This window comes from Stenella coeruleoalba (assembly GCF_951394435.1).
Source record: "Stenella coeruleoalba genome assembly, chromosome: 1".
In the NCBI taxonomy this organism is placed as follows: Eukaryota; Metazoa; Chordata; class Mammalia; order Artiodactyla; family Delphinidae; genus Stenella; species Stenella coeruleoalba.
Window position 1 is genome coordinate 161,126,799 of NC_137169.1, and position 24,386 is coordinate 161,151,184.

Below are 24,386 nucleotides of genomic sequence, written 5' to 3' on the forward strand. Positions count from 1 at the left end.
AGGGCAGAATCTCCCCATTTTAAAAGAGACGTGAAGCAGATGAAATTATTACAAAGTTGTAAAGCACTATAAAAAAGACTCATGGGAAAATTCCTTTAAGGGAAAATCACCCAAACAGGAAATTACCAGATTGTGCTAGAGAGTGGCCTCTGTCAGGCGAGGGAGAGAAAATGTGGCTCTTACCATCATTTGGTACTCCTTGCAGTTCAATATTGGTTGTTTTGGGTTTCTTCTTAGGTGGCTGGGACCCATCTGTTGAAGACTGCCTCTTCTTCTCTGAACTAGCCCCTTCGTCCATCAAGGAGGTTTGGACTGCATCCGGTGGGGGGCCATAAGGATTTTCTTCTGGGTCTTCTACCTCAGGGGCAATGGGTAAATATAATAGAGCCTTTGAATCTTCCAGCTCTTCATCACTATTTGGAACAGGATCAGAAAAGGGATAGGAAAAAAGAGGAGAAAGTTGCTTAAACCGTGAACCCTTCCTCTAGGGCAGAATCATCTAACCATAAGCAACACGTATGGATCTAAAATTTCAAGAAAGCCAAGACAAATAAAAAGAAATCAGACAGGGGCTTCCCTGGTGGTACAGTGGTTAAGAATCCGCCTACCAATGCAGGGGACACAGGTTCGAGCACTGGTCCGGGAAGATCCCACATGCCGCAGAGCAACTAAGCCCATGCGCCACAACTACTGAGCCTGTGCTCTAAAGCTCGCGAGCCACAACTACTGAAGCCCACGTGCCACAACTACTGAAGCCCATGCACCTAGAGCCCGTGCTCCACAACAAGAGAAGCCACCGCAGCGAGAAGCCCGCGCACCACAACAAAGAGTAGCCCCTGCTCGCTGCCACTAGAGAAAGCCCGCGCGCAGCAACGAAGACCCAACGCAGCCAAAAATAAATAAATAAACTTTTAAAAAAGGAAATCAGACAACACAATTAATAAAATCAGTAGTAAAAATAAACGGCATAAACAAATTATTTCACTTCCTTAAGATTTTTCTATCAAGGGAGAAGGGAAGGGATTTCTTGCGCACCAAAGGAGTTATCTCTGAGGTCAAAGGCAGATGGGCCTGAAGGAAGAGCCGGGGAACTGAGCAGCACAACCAGAGACTGAGGAGGAGGAGCACCCCAGGCCCAGCCTTCAGCGGCAGCTCACCTGCTACAGAAGGCGGCAATAGGGTCCACACTGGTGACATCCACTTCCTCATCCTCTGCAGCATCAGCCCCTGCAGGACAAAAACACAGCAGAGGTGTGAGAAGAAGTAGAAAACTGCTTTTTACATATAGCTTATGGTTTTCATAAACTGAAATCCAGGAGAAACAAAGGAGGAAAACCAAACAGTTTGTTTTACTTAGTCGTTCTGCAAATATTTACTGAATTTCCACCACACGCTAGGCACTGGGAATAGAGCAATGCCCCAGGAAGTTGGGAACGGTTCTTCAGTAAAAATTTTAGAAGTCTAACTGGGGAGACACATACACACAGATAATTTCAGTTCCAGAATCTGTTCCTGTTACTGTAGCACAGTAAGTGCTGCAGTAAAGGTTTGTGCAATGTGCCAAGGAGATGGGAAGGAGAAAGAACTTCTGCGGAAGTTTGGGAAGGCTTCGTACAACACAGTCCAATAACACGAATACAATCCAGAATATACTGCAGCCCTGACGGTCTTTCTAAGGCACAGGAGGCATGTAAGTTATCTAATATCACAAAAGTGAGGACCAGCACTTTCAAGCTGGAGAGAACTAATTTCAATCCCAATTCCCCGATTCCTGACATCATCAAGTGGCCCAGCAGTCAATGACCCGTGGCATTAATTACTCAAGCTGACAGTGCCAACTGGGCACATTAAGCATTCATACACACAAACCCCTGCCAGATGCAAAGCCCTGTGTTTAGACAACGATGGGGCTATAAAATGAAATCTTTATTCTCAAGTAACTTCCTATCTAGAAGTTCAGAAGCCAAGAGATAAAAATAACAATGATTACGATCATAATCATAATAGAAGAGAACATCTGAATGCTCATTATGGCCTAGACACTATAGTGAGCCCTTTACATGAATTATCTCATTTATTCCCCACAACCCTAAAAGGCAGGTACTATTGTTATCCTTATTTTACAGAAAAGGAAGTTCAGGTTTAAAGAATAAGTATTCTGCCCAAGGCAGTCTGACTCCAGAGCCCATGCTCTTTACCTTCATCTTACTGACAAAGGAGTGACAATACGCAAACAGCAGCTGAGCACCCAGCGTGTGTGGGTGGCTTTGTTAGGTGCCCCATGCAAATCCTCATTTAATCATCTGCAATTAGTCAGGAAATACAAAGTGAAACGTTAAGAGAGCTGCTTGAGCCCTAGGAACGCCCATGTAAACCCTGAGTCAATGCCTTACAAATAAATATTCTAAAAACACTGTCAAAACTGTGTAAGCTTAGGAAAAAAAATTAGACTAAGTGCTGAAATGAATTTTCAACACAAATTAAGAATGAGTACTGAGTAAAACAATCATTTTTCCTTTGGGAAATACTACCTGCAATTGAGAAATATTACCTGTCTGTTCAGGCTCACTCTTATCTTCATCTTCAATATCAAACTCTGATTCCCTTTCTTCATATTCTACATTTTCATCCAATTCTTTGAAGTCTGGCGCAAATGCACTCCAATTTTCCTATGCCACAAACAAAACATACTACTTAACTGTGTGAGAAAGCAGCGGTCTGTAACCTAGACATTAATGATATAAATAAAAGGACTGACCATGAACAAGACTCAAAATTCTGAGATCAAATTTGGCAGATAATAAAAATTAGGTGTCTACAGTTTTATTACCTTAAGGCATTTCCTATCTTAAACATTCCATGGTATTAACTGTAGTTCTTTCATAAATAACAGCCTTCTTTAATCTTTTTAAGATGTAATTCTGAGGTAAAATGTTAAGTTTTCTTCTGAGTACACTGATTACAAATATAATTAAAGGTGTTCAAAATAAAACCAAGATGTAAAACAGAAGCTAACTGAACTGAAAATAAGAAAAGCACAAGAAAACTCTATCTCAGATGAGCAACAGAAAAACGTACCAGGAAGTACACTAGATTTTCTCCCTGAAAACAGAGCTGGTAAATTGACTTTGGACCAAGACCTTACCATTAAAATAAAGCAAAACTAGATGCACTGAACTATTTAATTAGAAGAATCATATGGAAAAGAAAGTATATAAGGTAATTTTGGGCTTACTATTTGTAAAGTTCTTTGATAAAAGGAAAGGGTATCTAGCTTCAAAGCAGTTAAACCAGAAAAATACTTACTACTTGATTTTGTGCCCAGATAGATACCACTCCACTAGAAATGGATGCTATGATGGGTCGAACAGGATGCCACTAAATTTTAATGAAGCAAAGAAAAATCAATTCTAAGGATGAATCCAAGATTTTCTGTATTACATAAGTAACAACAGCAACCTCTCATCCTACTCACAGCTACATCCAAGAGGAGCTCTCCTCTTGTCCCATGGAGAATCTTCACCAGGTTACCAATACTCTTCTCCCAGATGTACAGGGCATGCTGCCGGGCTGACCCTGCGACTATGTATTCCCCATCCCCAGAGAAACAACATTTCTTCCATGGGGTCCTAAAGGACAAAGAAAGTACCCAAATAGAACCAGAACCTGACCCCAGGCCATGAATTAGCACATATTCTTCTAGGTTGTGATACATACCTATTCACCAAGTCCTGCAGTTTCTGCATGGGTTCAGGCTCTCCATCTCTTCCACAGGTTAAGATTTCTCTGCCATCATAAACTCTAATTATTCGATCTGCTGTGTTAATTAAAAAGCAACTACAGAAAAGATAAAAAAATATCAACACCAGAGGTCAGAATCTGTTCCTGTTAACATTTTCCATGGCTACCAGTTACTTAGAACAGTACCATAAGACAACTAACAAATCAGGGAGAGACTGAGTGAAAATCTAAGTAATAGACTAGACTACTGATATATCTACTTGTCACCTTCCAAGCCAAAATATAGCGTGAAGTGAGAAAACGCTTTACTTCTCTTCCTGTGTAATCCCTGAACCCTAGATGCACAAACTAATCAGCAGTATTTGACTAAAATCCAAAACCTCTAAATTGAAACCAGTTTCCCGAATTCACAAGCTTACAGTTAAATATATATAAATACTTCATTCCTCTGGCCTGCTTTATATATAGTATATTCTTAATGAGTTAATAAACTAAATATATCATTCTGGATTGCCCAATTTTTTACTGTGATAACACTGAGTGTTGGAAACCTGTCTAAAACACAAGTTATTTTACCACCTTCTTACAGACTTCATTGTCTCTTGCTTCAAGAGAATTTGAACATTAATGTCCTCTAAGTATGTATGGTGGTTCCCATACAAAATAGGATGACTGTTACTTCTCTTACTGACAACCTATTTTCTTGTTGTTTCTGTTGATACATAAATCTACTTCTAGCTGGGTAATCAAACTTATCAGAAAAACATCTGAAATTAAAAGGGTAAAATAAATAGGTTTTATGTAAGTAAAGTGCATATTCAGTTACTATGTGAATTTGTGATATCAATTCTGATTATAATATAACAGCTCACTTTTACCCAGTGTTTACCATATGCCAGACATTTTGGTTCTATGCACAGACCACTCAGACATCTTTTCTGTAAAGGAACTGCCTGTTAACCTCCCAATAAGATGTGACTGCTGGCTCAAAGCAGTAAATCTTATAAACTTAAGAACCAGATAGTGACAGTTTCTATAACTATTTTCTAAGTAAACTTAAAAAAAAAAATAAGTATAATATACACAAAAACTGTGAATCTCAATGTATTTTGCATTCTACTCACTTTTAAAACTGTCTCTAAAAAGACAGGTCTCACTTACCTGCCCTTCCGAGCAAACTCTATTGACTTAATGGCTGTGGTATTGCTTGTTCCAGTTGTTACTCTGAAGGAAGCAACAAGATCCTGAGAATCTGTTTTTAGGACCAAGATCTAAAGTTTAAAAGAGAAAAATAATAAGTATTCTGATAACTTACAGTAATTAGATTTGACTTCTGTTTCTGAAGCTGGGCAAAGACTGGGTGAAAATATTAATATAAATATCTCTATTCCCATGTATTCAACTTGATCAACTGCTATTGCCTTTTACCTCTTCAATTAAAGGACACTGTCTTAACCTATTGTTAGAAGATAATGTTTAACATTATCCAGAGTCAAAAAGTAGAAGCAACCCAAGTATCCATCAACAGATAAAATGTGACACATACATACAATGGAATATTATTCAAACTTGAAAAGAAAGGAAATTCTGACACATGCTACAACATGAATGAATCTTAAGGACATTATGCTAAGGGAAGTAAGCCCATCACAAAAAAACCAAATACTGGATGAGTCCACTTATACAGGTACTAGAATAGCCAAATTCATAAAGATAGAAAGTAGAATGATGGTTTCTAAGGGGTGAAAGGGAGTAGGAAATAGCAAGTTATTATTTAGTAAGTACAAGGTGAGTGCAAGATGAAAAGAGCTCTGGAGATAAACGATGGTGATGACTGCACGACAATGTGAATGTACTTTACACCACTGAACTGTACACTTAAGAATGGTTAAGACGGTAAATTTCGTTAAGTGCATTTTACCACAATAAAAAAAAAAAACCTGCCACTCTCTAAAGCAGCCATGAAACTGTACTAGCCCACACGTCCCAGTCAAAAAAAAAAAAAAAAAAATCAAAGTGCACTGGAACTCAAACTCTAATAAGCTTGAAAAGGACCCTAAAGCTCATCAAATCCAACTTCTTAGTACACAAAACAATACATTAAGCTAGCCTAAATTATACAATATTTGCAGACCAAGATATCAGACATTTTATCATCAGTACTCCATTGATGATATGATTTTTAAATTTTATAATTTAGTAATGGCCTTTCATTACTAGCATCCAGTAAAGGCCCCCCCATCCTTCTCTAGGTCAAATTACCTCTGACTGCTCTAAATCCAAAGAACAGAAATTATTAAGGCATGAGAGAAAAATAGGCTATATTTACCACAGGCAGGAGGCATGCTTAGTCAAGGGGTAAAAGAAATTTCAAAGAAAGAACAAGCAAACATGAAATGAGCCAATGTACAGGATGACTGATGCATATTTCACCAGCTTCTAAGCTTCTACGCTTACCTTGCCTTTTGCATTTCCTGTATAGATATATTCTCCTCGCCTATCAAAAGATGCAACCACGTTCAAATCGGAGTCATCGTCTACGGGCAGAACAACATGTTTGGAATCTGAAAGGGTCAACATGACAGGAGCAGATTTCATGGGACACACGAGAACCTTGTTCCTGTTTAAAAATATGAATAGTACATTGGCTGTTGCTATGATATCAGAAGGCTGACTCTCTGCTCTTTTCTGTAATTCCTATCTACTACCTCATCAACTCTCCCAGCCCAAGCATATTTAAAATAGTGAAAAAGCCTAAACTCTAAATTCCTAATAATAGGGAAATGACTGAGTAAAGTTATGAGATCTTACCTTGACAAGATAAAATGTAATTATTAAAAATAAATATGAAGATGTAGCAAACTGGTAAAATATGTATGAAATAAAGTGAAAGGCAAAATACCAATTAAAACTATGTAAAAATACATATTTGCGTACATCTAATAGACAAATGCTTTGTGAGCTAGTAAGTGCTTTGTGAGTTATGAAGCGCTATACAATAAGCTTTATACTTAAAGAGAACTTGCCTAAAAGAAAACCTAGAGAAATGAAAATAGTTATATCTCAGTAATAGAATGATGGGTAACTCTTTTTCTTAAATATAGTTTTCATAATGAACCGTTTCCCCTACTAAAGAAATTCAAATTGGAGGAAAACCCCAGGTAAAGAACAGTTATTATACTTATTTCTACCTTTGCCCATTTCTGAAGTCTTAATTAATATAGGCCAGTTTTTAACTATATACTATAACAGTCTCTTTAAAATCTATTCACTAGATCCAGATAATCTGGAAAGATTATTTTATATAGAAGAGGTTGAAGAGATGTGGGCTTTTGCATCCTAAAACCTTAAACTGAAATTGTCATGGGCCTGGAGATAGAATTAGACCCACCCCAGGAGAGAATAGCACAGATTAAACATACTGATCTCGCGGATGATACTGGACTTTTAAGATGGGTGAAGGGAATCGAAACCTCTGGTCGCAGTCGCCTGAAAGGACATCCCACTGTGACACTATGTTATCAGTGGAAGCACTCACGAGCTTATGACCATCTCGACTCCAGCTGAGAAGGAAAAAGGGTAACTTAGCACACATTCTAAGTATATCATATCATCCTTATAGATAAAAAAGCATGAGTCACACTTATTGCCCTAACTGCATGGGTCACCAACGTTTCTTCTTCTTTATTTTTTAAACATATACTCAAATCCACAACAAGCTTTCCTAACTAAGCAATAAAAAAGAATGTTTTCATGACATCTTCATATCTAGTAATAGAAGCTCTTAACAGTTCAAGATAACAGTACAAGTGGCTCAGTGAAAAAAGGGAGACTCAAACATTTTAGAAAAGTATAAAATCAGCTGGCCCTTAAGTGTTGATTTAACAAAAAGCAGGTTTTCTTCCCCTTGGGGGGAGGGGGAGGAGTAGTTGAGCTTTCTGAAGTTGTCCCAGAAGTAGCACTATCATAGTATAAGTGAACCAGTACAGATAGGTATCTGTTATTTAAAATAATTAAGAAAAGAATTAAGGAAGGAATTAATTCCTCCTGCTAAGTACAGTTAAACATCCTAACATTATATAGAAAACAAACATAAAAAGGTAAAGAGAAGACAGACTGTCTAGGGACTACAGGATATGAGGAACGACACAGCAGTGAGGTCCTTAGATTTTCTTTTTGCCTCATATATCCTGGACTGGGTGACGGACATGCCAACAACCCATTAGCATCAATAGGCACACACAAAAAAAAGTCTCCAGAAGAGCCAAAGGACTAGGAAAGGACAACCAACAGATGCTAACACACAGATGACACAGGTGTTAGTATTACCCGACAAGGATTGCAATGCAGCCATCATTAAAATGCTTCAACAAGCAATTACAAACATGCTTGAAACAAATGGAAAAAAAAAAGTCTCAGCAAAGAAACAGAAATATAGAGAAAAGAACCAAATGGGAATTTTAGAACTGAAAAATATAAAAACTGAAATAAAAAACTCAAAAGATGGGTTCAGCAGCCAATGGAAAAGAGGAAGACAGAATTAAAAATTCCCAATCTGAATAGGAGAAAAAATGGAATGAAAAAAATTAACAGAGCCTCAGGGACCTGTGGGACTATAATAAAAGATCTAATATCTAATATCCATGGCATCAGAGTCTTGGAAGGAGAGAAGAAAGAGAGTAAGGCTTAAAGGTATTTGAAGAGGGCTTCCCTGGTGGCGCAGTGGTTGAGAGTCCGCCTGCCAATGCAGGGTACACGGGTTCGTGCCCCAGTCCGGGAAGATCCCACATGCCGCGGAGCAGCTGGGCCCGTGGGCCATGGCCGCTGAGCCTGCGCGTCTGAAGCCTGTGCTCCGCAACAGGATAGGCCACAACAGTGAGAGGCCCGCATACCGCAAAAAAAAAAAAAAAAATGTATTTGAAGAAATAATGGTTGAGAGAGGATATGGGAATATATGTATACATATAGCTGATTCACTTTGTTGTACAGCAGAAACTAACACAACATTGTAAAGCAATTATACGCCAATAAACATGAAAAAAAAATAATGGTTGAAAATTTCCCAAATTTGGCAAAAGATATAAAACACACAGCCTCAAGAAGCTAGGCAAACTTCAAACAGGATGAGCTCAAAGAAATCCACTCCAAGACACAACCTTCTGAAAACTAAAGACAAAGAAAAAAATCTTGAAAGCAGAAAGAGGAATGACACGTTACCTACGGGGAACAATAATTCACACGACAGCAGATTTCACACCAGAAACCATGAAGGTCCAAAGAAAGTGACAGTTTTTCAAGTGCTGGAAGAAAAGAACTGTCATCCCCAATTCTACACCCAGAGAGACTAACTTTCAAGAACAAAGGGGTAATCAAGGCATTTGTCACCAGCAGATCTACCCTAAAAGAACGGCTCAAGGAAGTTCTCTAAGCAGAAAGGAAACAATAAAAGAAGGAATCTTAGAACATCAGGAAGAAAGAATAATGAAAAAGGTTTTAAAAAATTAAATACTTTTTTCTAGAGTTTTGATGTTTGAAGCCAAAATTATAAGTTATATAGGTATCAATATACATAAAGGAAATGTTTAAGACAATTATACTATAAACAAGGGAGGGTAAAGGGATGTAAAGGGAAGGTTTCTGTACTTCACTTAAACTAGTAAAATGTCAACACCAGTAGACTATGATAGGTTATGTATATACCATGTAATACCTAGCAACCATTAAAAAGCTATACAAAGAAATACACTAAAAAATACTACAGGGGCTTCCCTGGTGGAGCAGTGGTTGAGATCCTGCCTGCCAATGCAGGGGACGTGGGTTCGAGCCCTGGTCTGGGAAGATCCCACATGCCACGGAGCAGCTGGGCCTGTGCGCCACAACTACTGAGCCTGTGCTCTGGAGCCCTCGAGCCACAACTACTGAGCCTGCGTGCTACAACTACTGAAGCCCGTGCACCTAGAGCTCGTGCTCTACAACGAAGAGTAGCCCTCACTTGCCGCAACTCGAGAAAGCCTGTGAGCAGCAACAAAGACCCAGTGCAGCCAAAAATAAATAAATAAATAAAAGAATAAAAAATACCACAGATAATCAAAATGGAATTCTAAAAATAGTTCAAGTAACCCACAGAAAGGCAAAAAAGAAAACAGAGAAATGAAAAACAGAAGAGACAAACAGAAAAAGAAACCCAAAATCAGTCTTCATTCAAATTTTGCAATGAAGAGGAGTTGCTGCTGAGGAACATAGAGGACGCAACACAGTTCATGGTTAAGAACAGAGGCTCAAGTCAGATTTATGCTCAAGCCTAGACATTACAACCTTCTAGCTGCGTGATCTTGGGCAAGTTATACAGCCTTTCTGAGCTTCAATTTTCTCACTTATAACATGGAAATAATAGTATCTACCTGCAGACTCTCGAGAGACTTAACATTAATACATAAAAAACTCTCAGTGCAATACAGTAAGTGCTCAAAAACCATTAATTATATTAGAGACAAGATAAATGTATTCCCAGACTTGTAACTCACAGCAGAGGAAGGCAGGAGTAAACTGAGGAAGTGAATGTGGAGGGACTAAGCTCAAGTCTGCATACAAAGGACTCAGGTGCCTGTGTCTCCCACAACCTCTAGAACACTCCCAGTCAATTAGAAGATCCTTCTGGAGAATCTAAAAAAGAAGATGCCTACAGATACTGTAACTTGAGGGTTGATAACAAAAAAGCCAATGGTCCACCCAATTTCAGTAGATGATGGGAGGGTAAAAGGGTGAGATAAAGCTCACATATACTGTAATAAAAAGTCACGGATAAGTTCTTGAAATTAACAAACTAAGAAGAAGTAATATGCATAAATACTTTAGAAATATGAAGACAAATATTAAGAGAAACAAACCAAAAGAATGGAAGTACACTGGAAATGGGACATTATTGGAATATTGGGAATGGGAAGAAACAAGGGACAGCTTCTGCTGCTGTTCCCCTAAGCATTTTAGCACAATCTGACTATGAAACAGAATGTTAGCTATATTTCCATTTTTCCTTTAAACCCTCTGCATTTTAATAACTTTTTCTTTCATAGCAGGCTTGTATTTCTGTTATAATAGAGGGAAATCTATTTTTAGAAATTAAATTATAATCAGAGGTGAAACTAAGAGGGGTTTTCCCATTAAAACTAACAATATATTCTTCAATTCCAAATTCCATAAATTCAAGAATTAGGGATTCTCATACATCCTCACATCTGACAATACTGTTTCTTTCCAAAATACAGACAGGTCTTTACTAAGTCTAATATCTTAGAGTCTTAAACATCATTTCATTCTACCTATGGCCCCCATCCAGTGACTGAATATCTTCTGTAGCATCCCTATGAAGAGACAGCAAGCCGAAGCAGGGCCAGTCCCACTGGTAAGTTCTTTCCTGGGCAGTCCATCCCATCCATAGGCACCTTTGCTTGGGAGCTCATCTCTATTCTAAGGTAACATTTGTTTCCCTATAAATCCCGTTCACTACCTACCAGTCCTGCTTCTTCTCCTTAGGTCAATTTTTGTCTTGCACATGTCAGTTCTTTAATAGCTGAAGACAGCTATCATGCCTATCCAAAACTTCTCTTTGGTGAAATTTTCTTAGTCCCTAACATGTTCAAATACTACACAACAATTAAAATAATACATAAAGTTATATACTAAATGAGGATGAATCAAAGAAAAATGCAAAATGCATATAACTACAGATCATAACTCTCATGTATACTTATATATACCAAAAATTAGGGAACAGTTAAATAATTATGATGCATACATACTAAGCAATACTATATATATCGTATGTACACACACACACACATATATCAACACAGAAAAACATCCACTATATATTAAGTGGAAGAGCAAGCTAAAAAACAAAATGTATAGTATGTCTCCGCTTTTTAAAAAACATACACATGTATATGTGTATGTGTATTTTTATACATGCTGAGGGAGATACAGATATATCTCACAGATGAAAGATATATTCCATATACTCTAATACTACTTACCTTAAAGAGTAGACAAAGAGCTTTCGTTTTTTACTCTATATACTCATATATTGTTTGAATGTTTTAAAGTTCTTAATAATCAAGTTTTGTGATAAAAAGTTTTAAAATGTTGGGGGGAGAGGGGGAAAATCTCTCATTGTTCAAACCCTTTGACCTAGCAGTAACATACTTTTGGAAGTCTACATAATGAACAAACATAGATCAAACGCCTACTGGGCATCTTCACTAAGATATCCCCACCCATCCAACAAGTACCTGAATGCCTACTACATACCAGGTATAATGCTACAGTAAAATGGCAGACAAGGTTCATGTATCACAGCACCTACCATGTTCCAGGGAAGATACTCATAAAACAACTATTTGCAATAAAATACAACAGGAGACACACAACCGTGATCTCAAATTCACCATTATCACCCTCAAATCTTACACTTAACATCTTCATCCAAGCAGGAAACCTGAGGATCTTAACTTCTCTACTTCACTTACACTCCTTATCTAATTAATGCCTAAGACCTCTTATTTCTACTATTTCTCACATCTGTACCATTCAGCTCCATTCCTACTGCACCTATCCTCATCAGCTCTAGCTTAGGCCACTGCAATCCTAACTTCATTCACTGTCCCCTTCAATCTCTTTCCCACATGCTGTTCTAGAGATCTTTCTAAAATAAAAAGCTCATCACGTCACTTTCCTTCCTAAAGTCCTTTAATGGCTTCACAGTACCTACACGATAAAGCTCAAATTCATAGTGTGGCACACAATGTGCTCCATGAGCACCTGTTTACCTTGGCTGTTGCCATGTCACATCTCTGATACCACAATCCAGCTAATCTGAACTACCTGCAGTTCCCCATTTTACCATGCTTGTTTCAAGCTGATGTGCTTTTGCCTGTACAGCACCTTCTGCTTGGAATACAACTGGCAAACACCTAGTCATCTAACAAGTTTGAGGTTAGAAATTACCTCATCTTTGAAGCCTTTTCTGACCACACTTCTTCTCCAATACAATTGATCATTTCCTCCTTTGCACTTTTGCCTCCACTAAATCGCAAATATAGTTCTTAGGTAGGACCTACAGAGCTTTAGTACATGTAGCTGTATGCACATGTACCTCCCCCTACCAATCAAGAATCTCTCCTTACTTGTTTTTGTGTCCCCCAAACCCTAACCCTAACCCTAATCGTAAATGCCTAAAGCAGTATCTGGTATATAATACATGTTCAATGTTTGCTGAAGAAATGATTGTATGAGAGAAAAACTTTATGTGCAAAGACGTTGACTGAACATTATGTAGCAGAGAAACAAAAATGATTAAGTAAATTATGGTTTATCTATCAGAAGATATTTAGCCATTAAAAAAAAAGTTTTTAAAGGCTACACAAGCAGGAAAATGTCTGGTCAGTGTTAGACAGGAAAAGAGCAAAATATAAAATAAAATGTAGCACGCTTACAAACTATGCTTTTTATTTAATTTTTAAAATTTATTTATTTATTTATATATTTTATTTTTGGCCGTGTTGGGTGTTCGTTGCTGCGCGCAGGCTTTCTCTAGTTTCGCAAGTGGGGGCTACTCTTCATTGCAGTGCACGGGCTTCTCATTGTGGTGGCTTCTCTTGTTGAGGAGTACGGGCTCTAAGTGCACAGGCTTCAGTAGTTGTGGCACATGGGCTCAGGAGTTCTGGCTTGTGGGCTCTAGAGTGCAGGCTCAGTAATTGTGGCACAAGGGCTTAGCTGCTCTGTGGCATGTGGGATCTTCCCGGACCAGGGCTCGAGTCCGTGTCCCCTGCATTGGCAGGTGGATTCTTAACCACCATGCCACCAGGGAAGTCCTACGCTTTTTAAAAATTATACATAGTAACAAATCAAACTATTTACAGTAGTAATATCAGAGTGGTAAGACTATGGGAGATAGTCGTCTATCTTCTACTTTGCTGTATTTTCCATAATTTTCTAAATTATTATTATTTTATAATAAAAATACATGTTTTTTTTTTTTTTTCCCATTACGCGGGCCTCTCACTGCCGCGGCCTCTCCCATTGCGGAGCACAGGCGCCGGACGCCCAGGCCCAGCGGCCATGGCCCACGGGCCCAGCCGCTCCGCGGCATGTGGGATTTTCCCGGACCAGGGCACGAACCCGTGTCCCCTGCATCGGCAGGCGGACTCTCAACCACTGCGCCACCAGGGAAGCCCAATACATGTATATTTTTAGTGACAGTTCTAAAATTAGATTGTGATGATCGTTGCACAACTCTGAATATATAAAAACAATGAAATGTACATTTTAATTGGGTGGATTTTATAGCATGTGAATTATATGTATCTTAATAAAGCTGATAAAAATGTATGTACCTACTTAAATCTTTATTGCAAGAGCACAACAATAAAAAAAAGAAATAAAATGCAAAGGAACTGGAAAGAACCTAAGAAATCATACAGGCCAGTTCTCTCATTTTGCATATTAGAGAAACGTTTTGGCCAAAGCCGCCAGTTCATTAGTGGCCAAAGCTAGACTGGGATTCAGGCCTCCTCCCAATCCAGTGCTTTATAATACCACTGCTGCTTATATTTCGACAAAAGGAAATATGTTAGTTTAATAAATCTAGATCTGATTAGGTGTTTTTGGTCCCAAGTTCATTTAAAAGAAGTGCTGCCCCAAAATAAAATTTTCTGAAAACAGATAGTCCCTGAGAATAAGAATGAAATCAATGGGATTTATATAATACCCGATTTCAGCTCAATATATTTGATGGGAAGCCTTAATAACTACAATTCAATGAAGGAACAGGCATGTTTGTGTTCACTAAAACTACTGTAATTCAAGAACATGGACAAGGCTGGACACTTTGACTTCCAAGCTGCCCTCCTAACCAGGATTTTTTTATTCTAAATGAAAGGTCAATACCACAAGAATACTACAGCTGCAATCTGTAAATGTCTCATTTCAGTACTGAAATATTCTCAGACAGAGCCTGATACAGATCCATATTACAATGAATTTCTCCCCCAAAGGTGTTGAAAGCAGCATGGATTCAAGGTCTCCATAGGCTATGAGAAATTATGTTACTAATGGCTGTATATTTAAAACTCTAAATATTAAAATTTATCTAATGAGACTGGCAACTACACAGTCACCGTTCATCCCCCCGATTTAAATATTTAATACATTAACTTTAAAATTCCTTACCATAAGGAACAGACTGGATGAATGTGCGCACTAATTATTTTAGCAATGCCTCTTGTCAAGAAATCCCAGATGACAATTCGGCCGTCATTACAGCCAACTGCAAGCAGTGTGCCCCACCTGTTAAAGGTGCAAGTCAGGGCCATGCTGATACAATCCAAAGTTCCATCAGCTTCCTAAAGATTAAAATGAACATAAGAATATAGACAATAATACCCAGGTATCCAAATAATTTCTTAAAGTTTCTCTAACATCTATGATAATTCTCTTGAATTTAAATTATGATGTATACCAAAATAATCTCTATGTGTGTTCTCATATCTATTAAACTAGCCCAAATAGAGAAATATTTATAAAAGCTAACAGAGAATTTTTAGAAACAGATGTGACCAATCCCTTGCATTACAACTATAACTTCGTACAAATTCTCCGGAAGGCAATTAGGCAAAATAAAACAGGATTCACTAAAAGAGTCATCTTACTGATCAAGTAATCATAGTTCTTGAAATTTATTCCAAGAAAAATAAAACAAAACCCCTGTGTAACATTAGGAAAATCAAATAAATTTATATTAATATCAAGCCATTTAAAATAATCACGACTACATTAAACACACTCTAAGTGTTACAAAATATTTTTACATGTAAAGCACACTTATACCATACGTGTTATTACTATGCAAAAACACTGATCAAAACTATAAAAGCACACAGAAAAAAAATTTACATGAAGGTGATAGTACTGTTTCTGAAAAATGCTTCAATCAAAAGTATTTTTTTAATTTAAAGGGAAATGAACTGTAAGATTTACATTATGTTGAAATTTCCAGCCAACATTGCCTATCTACCTCCCCTGCTGCTCAAAATTAAACATTTAGTTCCCTTTTATAGCAAAAGATCATCATATTTAATGCTTCTATTGTCAAGAAAAAAAAAAAAGATGAAAACGTAGTTTCCACTCAAACATAAAAGCTAGGGAGTTACCGTTTTCTAAAATCACAATACAATACTCTTACCTCTGGATAATTCTGCCCAAAGGACTCTGCAACAAAGCAAAGGAAGAAAGTTGATGGAACATGTGCAACATACCAGGAATCCTACAGCTCACAACTACCGCTCACAAACAGTGTACAGCAGTGGCTTGCAAAGTGTGGATGGAGAACTGGCGCCCTTTCAGGGACTCCATGAGGTCACACCTATTTTCAATATCACACCAAGATGGTATGTGCCTTTTTACTCTCATTATTTCACAAGTTTACAGATGAGTTCTGAGGCTATACGAGCTGTGATACTGAAACAGTATGAATGCAGAATCCAGCCAACTTCTATTGATATTTAGGCAAACATTAAAGAGATTTGTAAAAATGCAAAACAATGCCACTCTTCTCACTAAATAAGTTTTGTTTTAGAAAAGTTATTTTTCATAAAAACGTTATTAATGTAAACATGTAATGGGGTGTTTTTACGGTTATTTTTATGTAACAAACTTTAAAAAATCAAATCAGTCAACTTATCTTAAATCCCAACTACTCTCTTAAAACCTTTATTAAGAGCAGCCAACCAACAGGGTTCCCTTCCTAATAATAGTACTAAGGCTATAACACAATCTGGTAGTTGGTTAAACACACAATTCTCTGTATTAATTTCTTAAGCAAATAACATTTTGGTACAGACATCCCTGAATACTTTTCCTATATTAAATTTGGCGTTTATACATTAGTGATAAACATTTTGAGCTATAGTACGATACTGCCTGTTTGTCAGAAGTTTAAGGTTTAGAAGTTTAATGCAGTAGCAACATCTTTATCAGTATTTACTTATGTTATTACCTAAACATTTTATTAGCATGATATTTAAACTATACTCTGAGAACTACAGATCCAAGGAAGCTGTTTTACATTTAGGACATTCAAATAAGATTTCATCTAAAAAATAAGTTTACTATTTTTAGTTTTTTACCATATGATCCAGCAATTCCACTCCTAAGTATATATTCGAAGAAAATGAAAATACTAACTCAAACAGATACATGCACCTTAACGTTCACAGCAACATTATTTACAAGAGCCAAGATATGGAAGCAACCTAAGTGTCCATCAACAGATGAATGGGTAAAGAAGATATAGAGTATGTGTATATATATGAATATTTATATATCTATGAATATTTATATAGATAATAAAATAGTTCTCAGCCATAAAAAAGAATAAAATTTTGCCATTTGTAACAACATGGATCAATCTGGAGGGTATTATACTTAGCGAAATAAGTCAGAGAAAGACAAATATTATATGTCACCACTTACATGTGGAATCTAAAAAATAAAACAAATGAAAGAATGTAACAAAACTGAAATAGGTTCACAGATATAGAGAACAAACTCATGGTTACCAGTGGAGAAAGGGGAGGGGGAGGGGCAATATAGGGATAGAGGATTAAGAGGTACAAACTACTATGTATAAAGTAAATAAGCTATAAGGATATACTGTACAGCATGGGGAATATAGCCAATACTTTATACTAACTTTAAATGGAGTATAATCTACAAAAATACTGAATCACTATGTCATACACCTGAAACTAACATAATACTGTAAATCAACTGTACTTCCATTTTTTTAAAAAAAGTCTGAAAACCAGTTTTATTACATTTTGTCCTTTATAAAAATTAATAGAAATCAAAACAGTGAAAACATTAAAACTAATCAGAATACAGGCCCTAAAGTTAAGAAAACTAAAAGAAAGATGAAAATAAAGATGAATAATTGCCCCCCAACAAAAGGCAATTATTTTGATTTCTCTAATGTGCACCAGACTTCAGTGTCTGATTGCATTCAAATACTAAAGACAGGAATGAAATGAAAAGCTGAAACCAGATTAAGATAGGTTATTCTGAAAGAACCTTTTTAAAATTACTAAAGTCATACATGTAGGTAATACAGATATGTGTAATTAAAAAATGATATAGTTTCCTCCCTGCAACCCACTTACTAAGGTAAAAGCTTCCATATATTTCTATATGCTTAAACAAACATTAACATATTTAAGGTTTGTTCTTTAAACAAAATACTACACATATTATATGTATTATATGTAATATATGTATTATAATATGTATTAACAAAATATATATATTTCCAAAGCAATAATATAAATCTATATTCACATGATTGAGAGAAAAAAGGAGTATTCATTGAAAAATTAAAAACAAAACAAAAAAACACAACCTAAAAATATGAAGTACTCAGGAAGGAGTAGAGTATGACTTCTGTGTTCAGAGATGGGAAAGCCATATTTAAAATTCTGAGAGAAACTCCCTGGCAGTCCAGTGGTTAGGACTCCGAGCTTCCACTGAAGAGGGCACAGTTTCTTCCACTGAAGAGGGCAGTGTGGCCAAAAAAGCAACAACAACAAAAAGATTCTGAGAGAATCCAGAATCCTGGGACCATTTTAATGTATGATTACCCTTCAACACAGATTACCCCTGATTTTGTATTTTTGTTTTATGTTTTAGGTGTTGTGGGTTTTTTTCCCCTTTTTTGGAGGGTCATCCTAGTTAACAGGATTATAACAAGGAGTTTAAAGGAACACAAAGAAAAAGTGTGTATAAAAAAGACTAAGCTCGTCTGGGCCACTTTGGTTGAAGAGCCTGAGCAAGAATGCTGTCAAGTAGGGTTATGGTAGCACAAGGCCACTGCCCCTAGATGCTCAAGGCCACTTTTATATTCTCTATCCTCCCACCATCTAACCACCCATCATCTAACATTTAACATTTTGTTACAATTAGATTCTTAGGCTTGGTTCTAAAGACCATGAAAGGGGGTAAAAAAGATGCCCAAATGTAGCTGCCAAAGAGAAATAAACGCTGGTCAGATTTAACTTCACAGTACACTTGATAATTCAAAAAACATGAATGACACATTTCCAAAACTGATTACAGAAGAAAAGTCCTTGACTGGGTCAATGAGGAAAAAACACATTGAGAGGTTGTTAAAGACCTACCATTAAATTTTTTTTAAATGTTTAATTATAAAAAAACGGACAGCAGGCCCATATGGTTTTATGAGCAATTTCTCCTAAATCTCAAGGTGCAGGTAATTACTATGTTATTCAAGCTATTTCTGAGCAGAAAAAAATATGTATTCGTGTTTTATAAAGCCAACATAGCTGATACCAAAACCTGATAAGATGATACAAAAAGAAAACAAGAGTCTCTTTCACTTAAGAACATAAATAGTGGGACTTCCCTAGTGGCACAGTGGTTAAGAATCTGCCTGCCAATGCAGGGGACATGGGTTAGATCCCTGGTCCAGGAAGATCCCACATGCTGTGGAGCAACTACGCCTGTGTGCCACAACTACGAGCCTGTGCTCAAGAGCTCATGAGCCACAACTACTGAGCCTGCGTGCCACAACTACTGAAGCCTGCACGCCTGGAGCCCGTGCTCTGCAACAAGAGAAGCCACAGCAATGAGAAGCCCATGCACCGCAACAAAGAGTAGCCCCCTGCTCTCCGCAACTAGAGAAAGCCCGCGTGCAGCAACCAAGACCCAATGCAACAAAAAATAAATAAAATTAAATTGATTCTTTAAAAAAACCCCAAAAAACAGGGCTTCCCTGGTGGCGAAGTGATTGAGAGTCCGCCTGCCAATGCAGGGGACACGGGTTCGTGCCCCCGTCCGGGAAGATCCCACATGCTGCGGATTGGCTGGGCCCGTGAGCCATGGCCCCTAAGCCTGCGCGTCCGGAGCCTGTGCTCCGCAACGGGAGAGGCCACGGCAGTGAGAGGCCCACGTACCGCAAAAAAAAAAAAAAAAAAAAAGAACACAAACAGTACAGGGTATTTCACCTCTAGATTCTGCAGAAATGAAAAGTAATTTCTAGCAGTGTATATAAGTATAACCGAATTCTAAACACAAAAAATCTAGAGTTTATTATTCTACCATGTAAGAAGGCATAATGGAATAGCAAGGGGAAAAAAAAAATAGGCCTACTCCAAACTCACTCCAAAGGAACAAACAATAGCACAATGCACTCTAATGTATTCAATATATCCTTGGACGAGAATGTTTAAGAGCCATACAATCCTATGAGTAGATGCTGAAAAAAAAATTTTGCTAAAACTCAATAGCTCATTCTAATAACAGCCACATCTAACAGAAGACTACAATAAATGATAAAAACTATTAACCAAAAACACAACAATTATCATTCTAAAAGGTGAAATATTAAAACCATTCCAATTAGTATCAGCAACTAGAAAGGGATATATCACCATTATTAGTTAATATTCCTCTTAGAGGTTCCAGCCAATGGAATAAGAAAATGAAATAACTGGTTTAAACATTGACTATAAGAGATAAAACTATTTCTTTTGCTGATAACACTGAATACCTAGAAAACACAGAAATTCTAATTTTAAAAACCACCCAAATTAATAAGAAAATAAGGCAAGGGTGGTTTGATACAAGAAAAACATTCAAACATTAACAGCTTTTCTTTAGGTTAGCAATTAATATCCAGAAATGAAAATGAAGGGGAAAATTCCACTCACAATGGCTAAATATTTAAGGAAAAAATGTAATAAGAAAGACATGACATGTATGAAGAAGAAAACTATAAAATCTTAGTTAAGGCCGTAAAATATGAATAAGTGAAAAGACAAACTACATTCTGGGGTGGGAAAGCTTAATGGCTTTCTCCAAAAACTAGTAAATTTTATGCAGTTCCAGATGGATTAAAGACAAATGTTAAAAAAAAATCTACATGTACTGTAAGGTTGCTGATATATGATAAAGATAACATTTAAATTTAGTGGGAATTTATTTAATATATAGGGATGGACAACTGACTATCCATCTGAAAGAAAAAACAGCTCCAGTTCCTCTCTTATACCACATATAAAAATAAATTTCAGGTAAATTAATGATTTTTTAAAATCAAAAATCTTAGAAGAAAACCTAGGAGATCCCATGTATAATCTAGGGTGGGGAAGACCTTAACCAAGTTAGGAAAACCGAAAGAAAAGAGAAATACATTAGATTATATAAAAACTGGAACATTTTGCATGGCACAAGTTCCCATAAACAGTCAAAAGATTTAGAAAAAATTGGCAATGCAGATGACGGACAGGAGTTGACATCTACACTATAAAGCAAGTCTATACACCAATAAGGAAAAATGATCAAAAAGAAAAGATAAAGAATGTGAATAAACAAGTCACAGAAGAACAAAATGAGATGGCCTCTAAACAAAGGAAAACATCAAATTCAGAGAAATGTAAACCAAATGAAAAATGAGATGCCATTTTCATCCATCAGACAGGAAAATTTAGAGAGAGAACACCTGCTGGGGGGGAAGGGATATTGCCTATAAAAATGGGAACTGTTATAGCCGTTTGGAAAAGGAATCTGACAGCATCTATTAAAAGCAAAAATATACATAGTCCTCATCTCAGTAATCCTACAATTGGAAACCTAATCTCCATAGATGTAAACACAACAATGGGACGTAAGAACAAGGGTACTTAAACTATTGTTCTTGGTGGCAAAAAAAAAAAAAAAAAAAAGACACCCCCCCCCCCCACCGCATTGGAAACAAGGTAAATACTCATTATTAGTGTAATGGATGAAAAAATTGTGGTATTCAAATATGGATAAATTACACTAATTCTCTTCAAAATTTTTATTGGTGTTACTTAAGTGAAAAAAAGCAAAACACAAAGTGTATATCTCATTTTTTTTGTTAACATTATGTATATACACACACACACATATAGGCATAGAGAAAAATATGGAAGGAGATACACGGGATTATCAACAAAGAATGGAGGAGGCAAGGGAAAAAAAGAACACTTTTTAAAAAAAAGCATTTATAGGGAATTCCCTGGCAGTCCAGCGGTTAAGACTCCATGCTTCCACGCAGAGGGCACAGGTTCAATCCCTGATCAGAGAACTAAGATCCCACAAGCTGCACGGCACAGCCAAAAAATATAAAAAATAAAAAAGCATTTACAGTTAAGTTAAAATTTGATATCGTGAGTGTGTATCTACACGAACGTATTAAAAATCCTTAGTTCTATTATCTCCTAATGTGTAGGAATAGTATCTCGTAAAATTAAGTGAAGAAAGCAAGTTGCAAAAAATGTGTATAAAAAGTTCTATTTCTGTAAAAAAGCAAAAACAAAGCCCTTACAAATTGTATTTAATTATACTCATATGAGCAAGGAAAAGGTATAAAAGGATAAATTCCAGACAGTTACCATTTGGAAAGGAGGAAAAAGGCAATTTTTTCTGTATGCATATTTGTATTGTGTCCACTGTTATGATAAATATCTACTGTATATGTTAATTTGAAAAGCATGAATTTAAAGAACTTTAATGAGTTTTCTAGACTTAAACTCATGCTGGCTTATCATTTCTTTGAAGTGCTCAAGCCTGCATTTATCATTAGCAGCTACGGCTTACTGAATGCTTATGTGTCAGACTCCGTACTAAGGTCTTCTACATACTGTCTCATTTGATCCTCTCAATTCACTATTGAGTACTATCATACTCCATTTCACAGATAAAGAAAGTTAGGATTAAAGGTTATCCCCAAACTGACAGTTAAAAAGTGGCAAAACTGGAACCTGACCAAGAAACCCTACTCTTAACTATAACTGCACTAAAAAGCCTCTATAATCTTGCCCAAATTTGACCTCAAGGTTACTAGTCTATGATTTGCAAAACACATCTGCCCTTTATTGAAAATAGTCAAAATTCTGCCCATCTTCTTTCTTTCAGCATGTCTTCTTTCCTCTCCCCAACTCTCAAAGATCACCGACATTATTTCACATGCCAAGTTCCTTCACGGCCAAGGAATATAATTCGACCAAGAGAAGTGAACTAAGTGACCCATCTAAAATCTCTACCTATTGAGGACTCTTCTTGGCCATAACCAATGATCACTTTATTTGTTCAAAAACAAACAAAAATCCTTTTCCCCAGAGAAGGCAAAAGAAAAATAAGAAGTTAAGGATTCCTCATGGAAACAACCTAAATGCCCATCAACAGACAAATGGATAAAGAAGATATGGTACATATATACAATGGAATATTACTCAGCCATAAAAAGAAATGAAATTGAGTCATTTGTAGAGACGTGAATGGACCTAGAGACTGTCATACAGAGTGAAGTAAGTCAGAAAGAGAAGAACAAATATTAACACATATATGTGGAACCTAGAAAAATGGTACAGATGAACCGGTTTGCAGGGCAGAAATAGAGACACAGATGTAGAGAACAAACGTATGGACACCACGTGGGGAAAGCGGCGGGGGTGGGGGTGGGGGCGGGGTGGTGGTGTGATGAATTGGGAGATTGGGATTGACATGTATACACTAGTATGTATAAAATGGACAACTAATAAGAACCCGCTGTATAAAAAACATTATAAAATAAAATTCAAAATAAAAGAAGTATTCCACTTCCCTTTTGCCTATAAACTATAAAAGCCCAGAGTAGGCGCATGAAAGATATTTGTTGAGTGTTGAATGAATAATTTTGGTATTACACCATCCAGCCCAACCAAGCAGGAAACTTCTTTGCTCTTAGCACTCCACATAATGTTAAAAACCCTTTCTAGTTGCCTCATTTTTACAATCTTTGCCTTCAGTCACATTAGCTTTCCTGACACTATTCTTAACAGCTAGTGCCACCCTCATATATTCACCTTCAGCAACGTGCCCTTCTTTTGTACATGCCTCTTTGGAATCTGAGTTTAGACTGCTTTCAGTGCAAGCACACCAGTTCCCTCAGGTGCCTCCTCCTTTTTTCCCAGTTAGGACCCTTCCTCCAAACTACCTTTTAGCTTTCTAGGTCTTGGAATAATATCTATTCTCTAAATTGCTCAACATCCACCTCCTTAAAAACTCGGTTACCATGAACTCTAAAATTTCGTGGTCCTTTTCTCCCAGTGAAAGTATTTTCAACTTGCCAACCAATTCCTCCCTACCGTAAGTTAGGTCCAGAGTAGCAGTTTCCATTCCACTTCCTCAGTCTAACAGGTGACGACACAATCCGCAGCATTTCTTTTTAGAGAAATGCAACTTGCAGGTGGCTAAATAACTGATCTTACCACACCCCAATCTGATGCCATCGCTACCATAACTACTATATTTCCTTGGCTCCAGTCTGGCCTCCCTCATCAATCCTTAAGAAAGCTGCTACAGCCAACTTTCTAAGCCCCAAATCTCATCATGTCACTTACCTGCTCAAAAATCTCCCTTGTTAAACAATATGCTGAACTCCTAAGTATAATTTTAAAAAGCAATAATCTGGCCCCAACCAGTATTTTCCATTTTATCTTTGACTAACTCCGCATTAGCACCTGGGACAGAACCTTGCATAATCCACCCTAAGCACCAGCTGGAAACTGCTAACC

At 37.0% G+C, this 24,386-nt stretch overlaps 1 protein-coding gene across 3 annotated transcripts in view; it reads right to left on the reverse strand.

The window, feature by feature from the left end:
- The window catches only part of RBBP5 (RB binding protein 5, histone lysine methyltransferase complex subunit), a 36,200-nt gene that overhangs the window by 8,304 nt on the left and 3,510 nt on the right, over window positions 1–24,386 (reverse strand). For all 3 annotated transcript variants that reach the window (XM_079935212.1, XM_079935211.1, XM_079935210.1), the window contains exons 2-12: window positions 15,980–16,005; window positions 14,968–15,140; window positions 7,164–7,304; window positions 6,199–6,361; window positions 4,903–5,012; window positions 3,718–3,837; window positions 3,476–3,629; window positions 3,307–3,378; window positions 2,552–2,669; window positions 1,158–1,227; window positions 184–413 (exon numbers count right to left, since the gene is read on the reverse strand). In XM_079935212.1, the coding sequence (XP_079791338.1) occupies window positions 184–413; window positions 1,158–1,227; window positions 2,552–2,669; window positions 3,307–3,378; window positions 3,476–3,629; window positions 3,718–3,837; window positions 4,903–5,012; window positions 6,199–6,361; window positions 7,164–7,304; window positions 14,968–15,140; window positions 15,980–16,005 (1,377 nt within the window). The remainder of the gene's footprint in view (window positions 1–183; window positions 414–1,157; window positions 1,228–2,551; window positions 2,670–3,306; window positions 3,379–3,475; window positions 3,630–3,717; window positions 3,838–4,902; window positions 5,013–6,198; window positions 6,362–7,163; window positions 7,305–14,967; window positions 15,141–15,979; window positions 16,006–24,386) is intronic.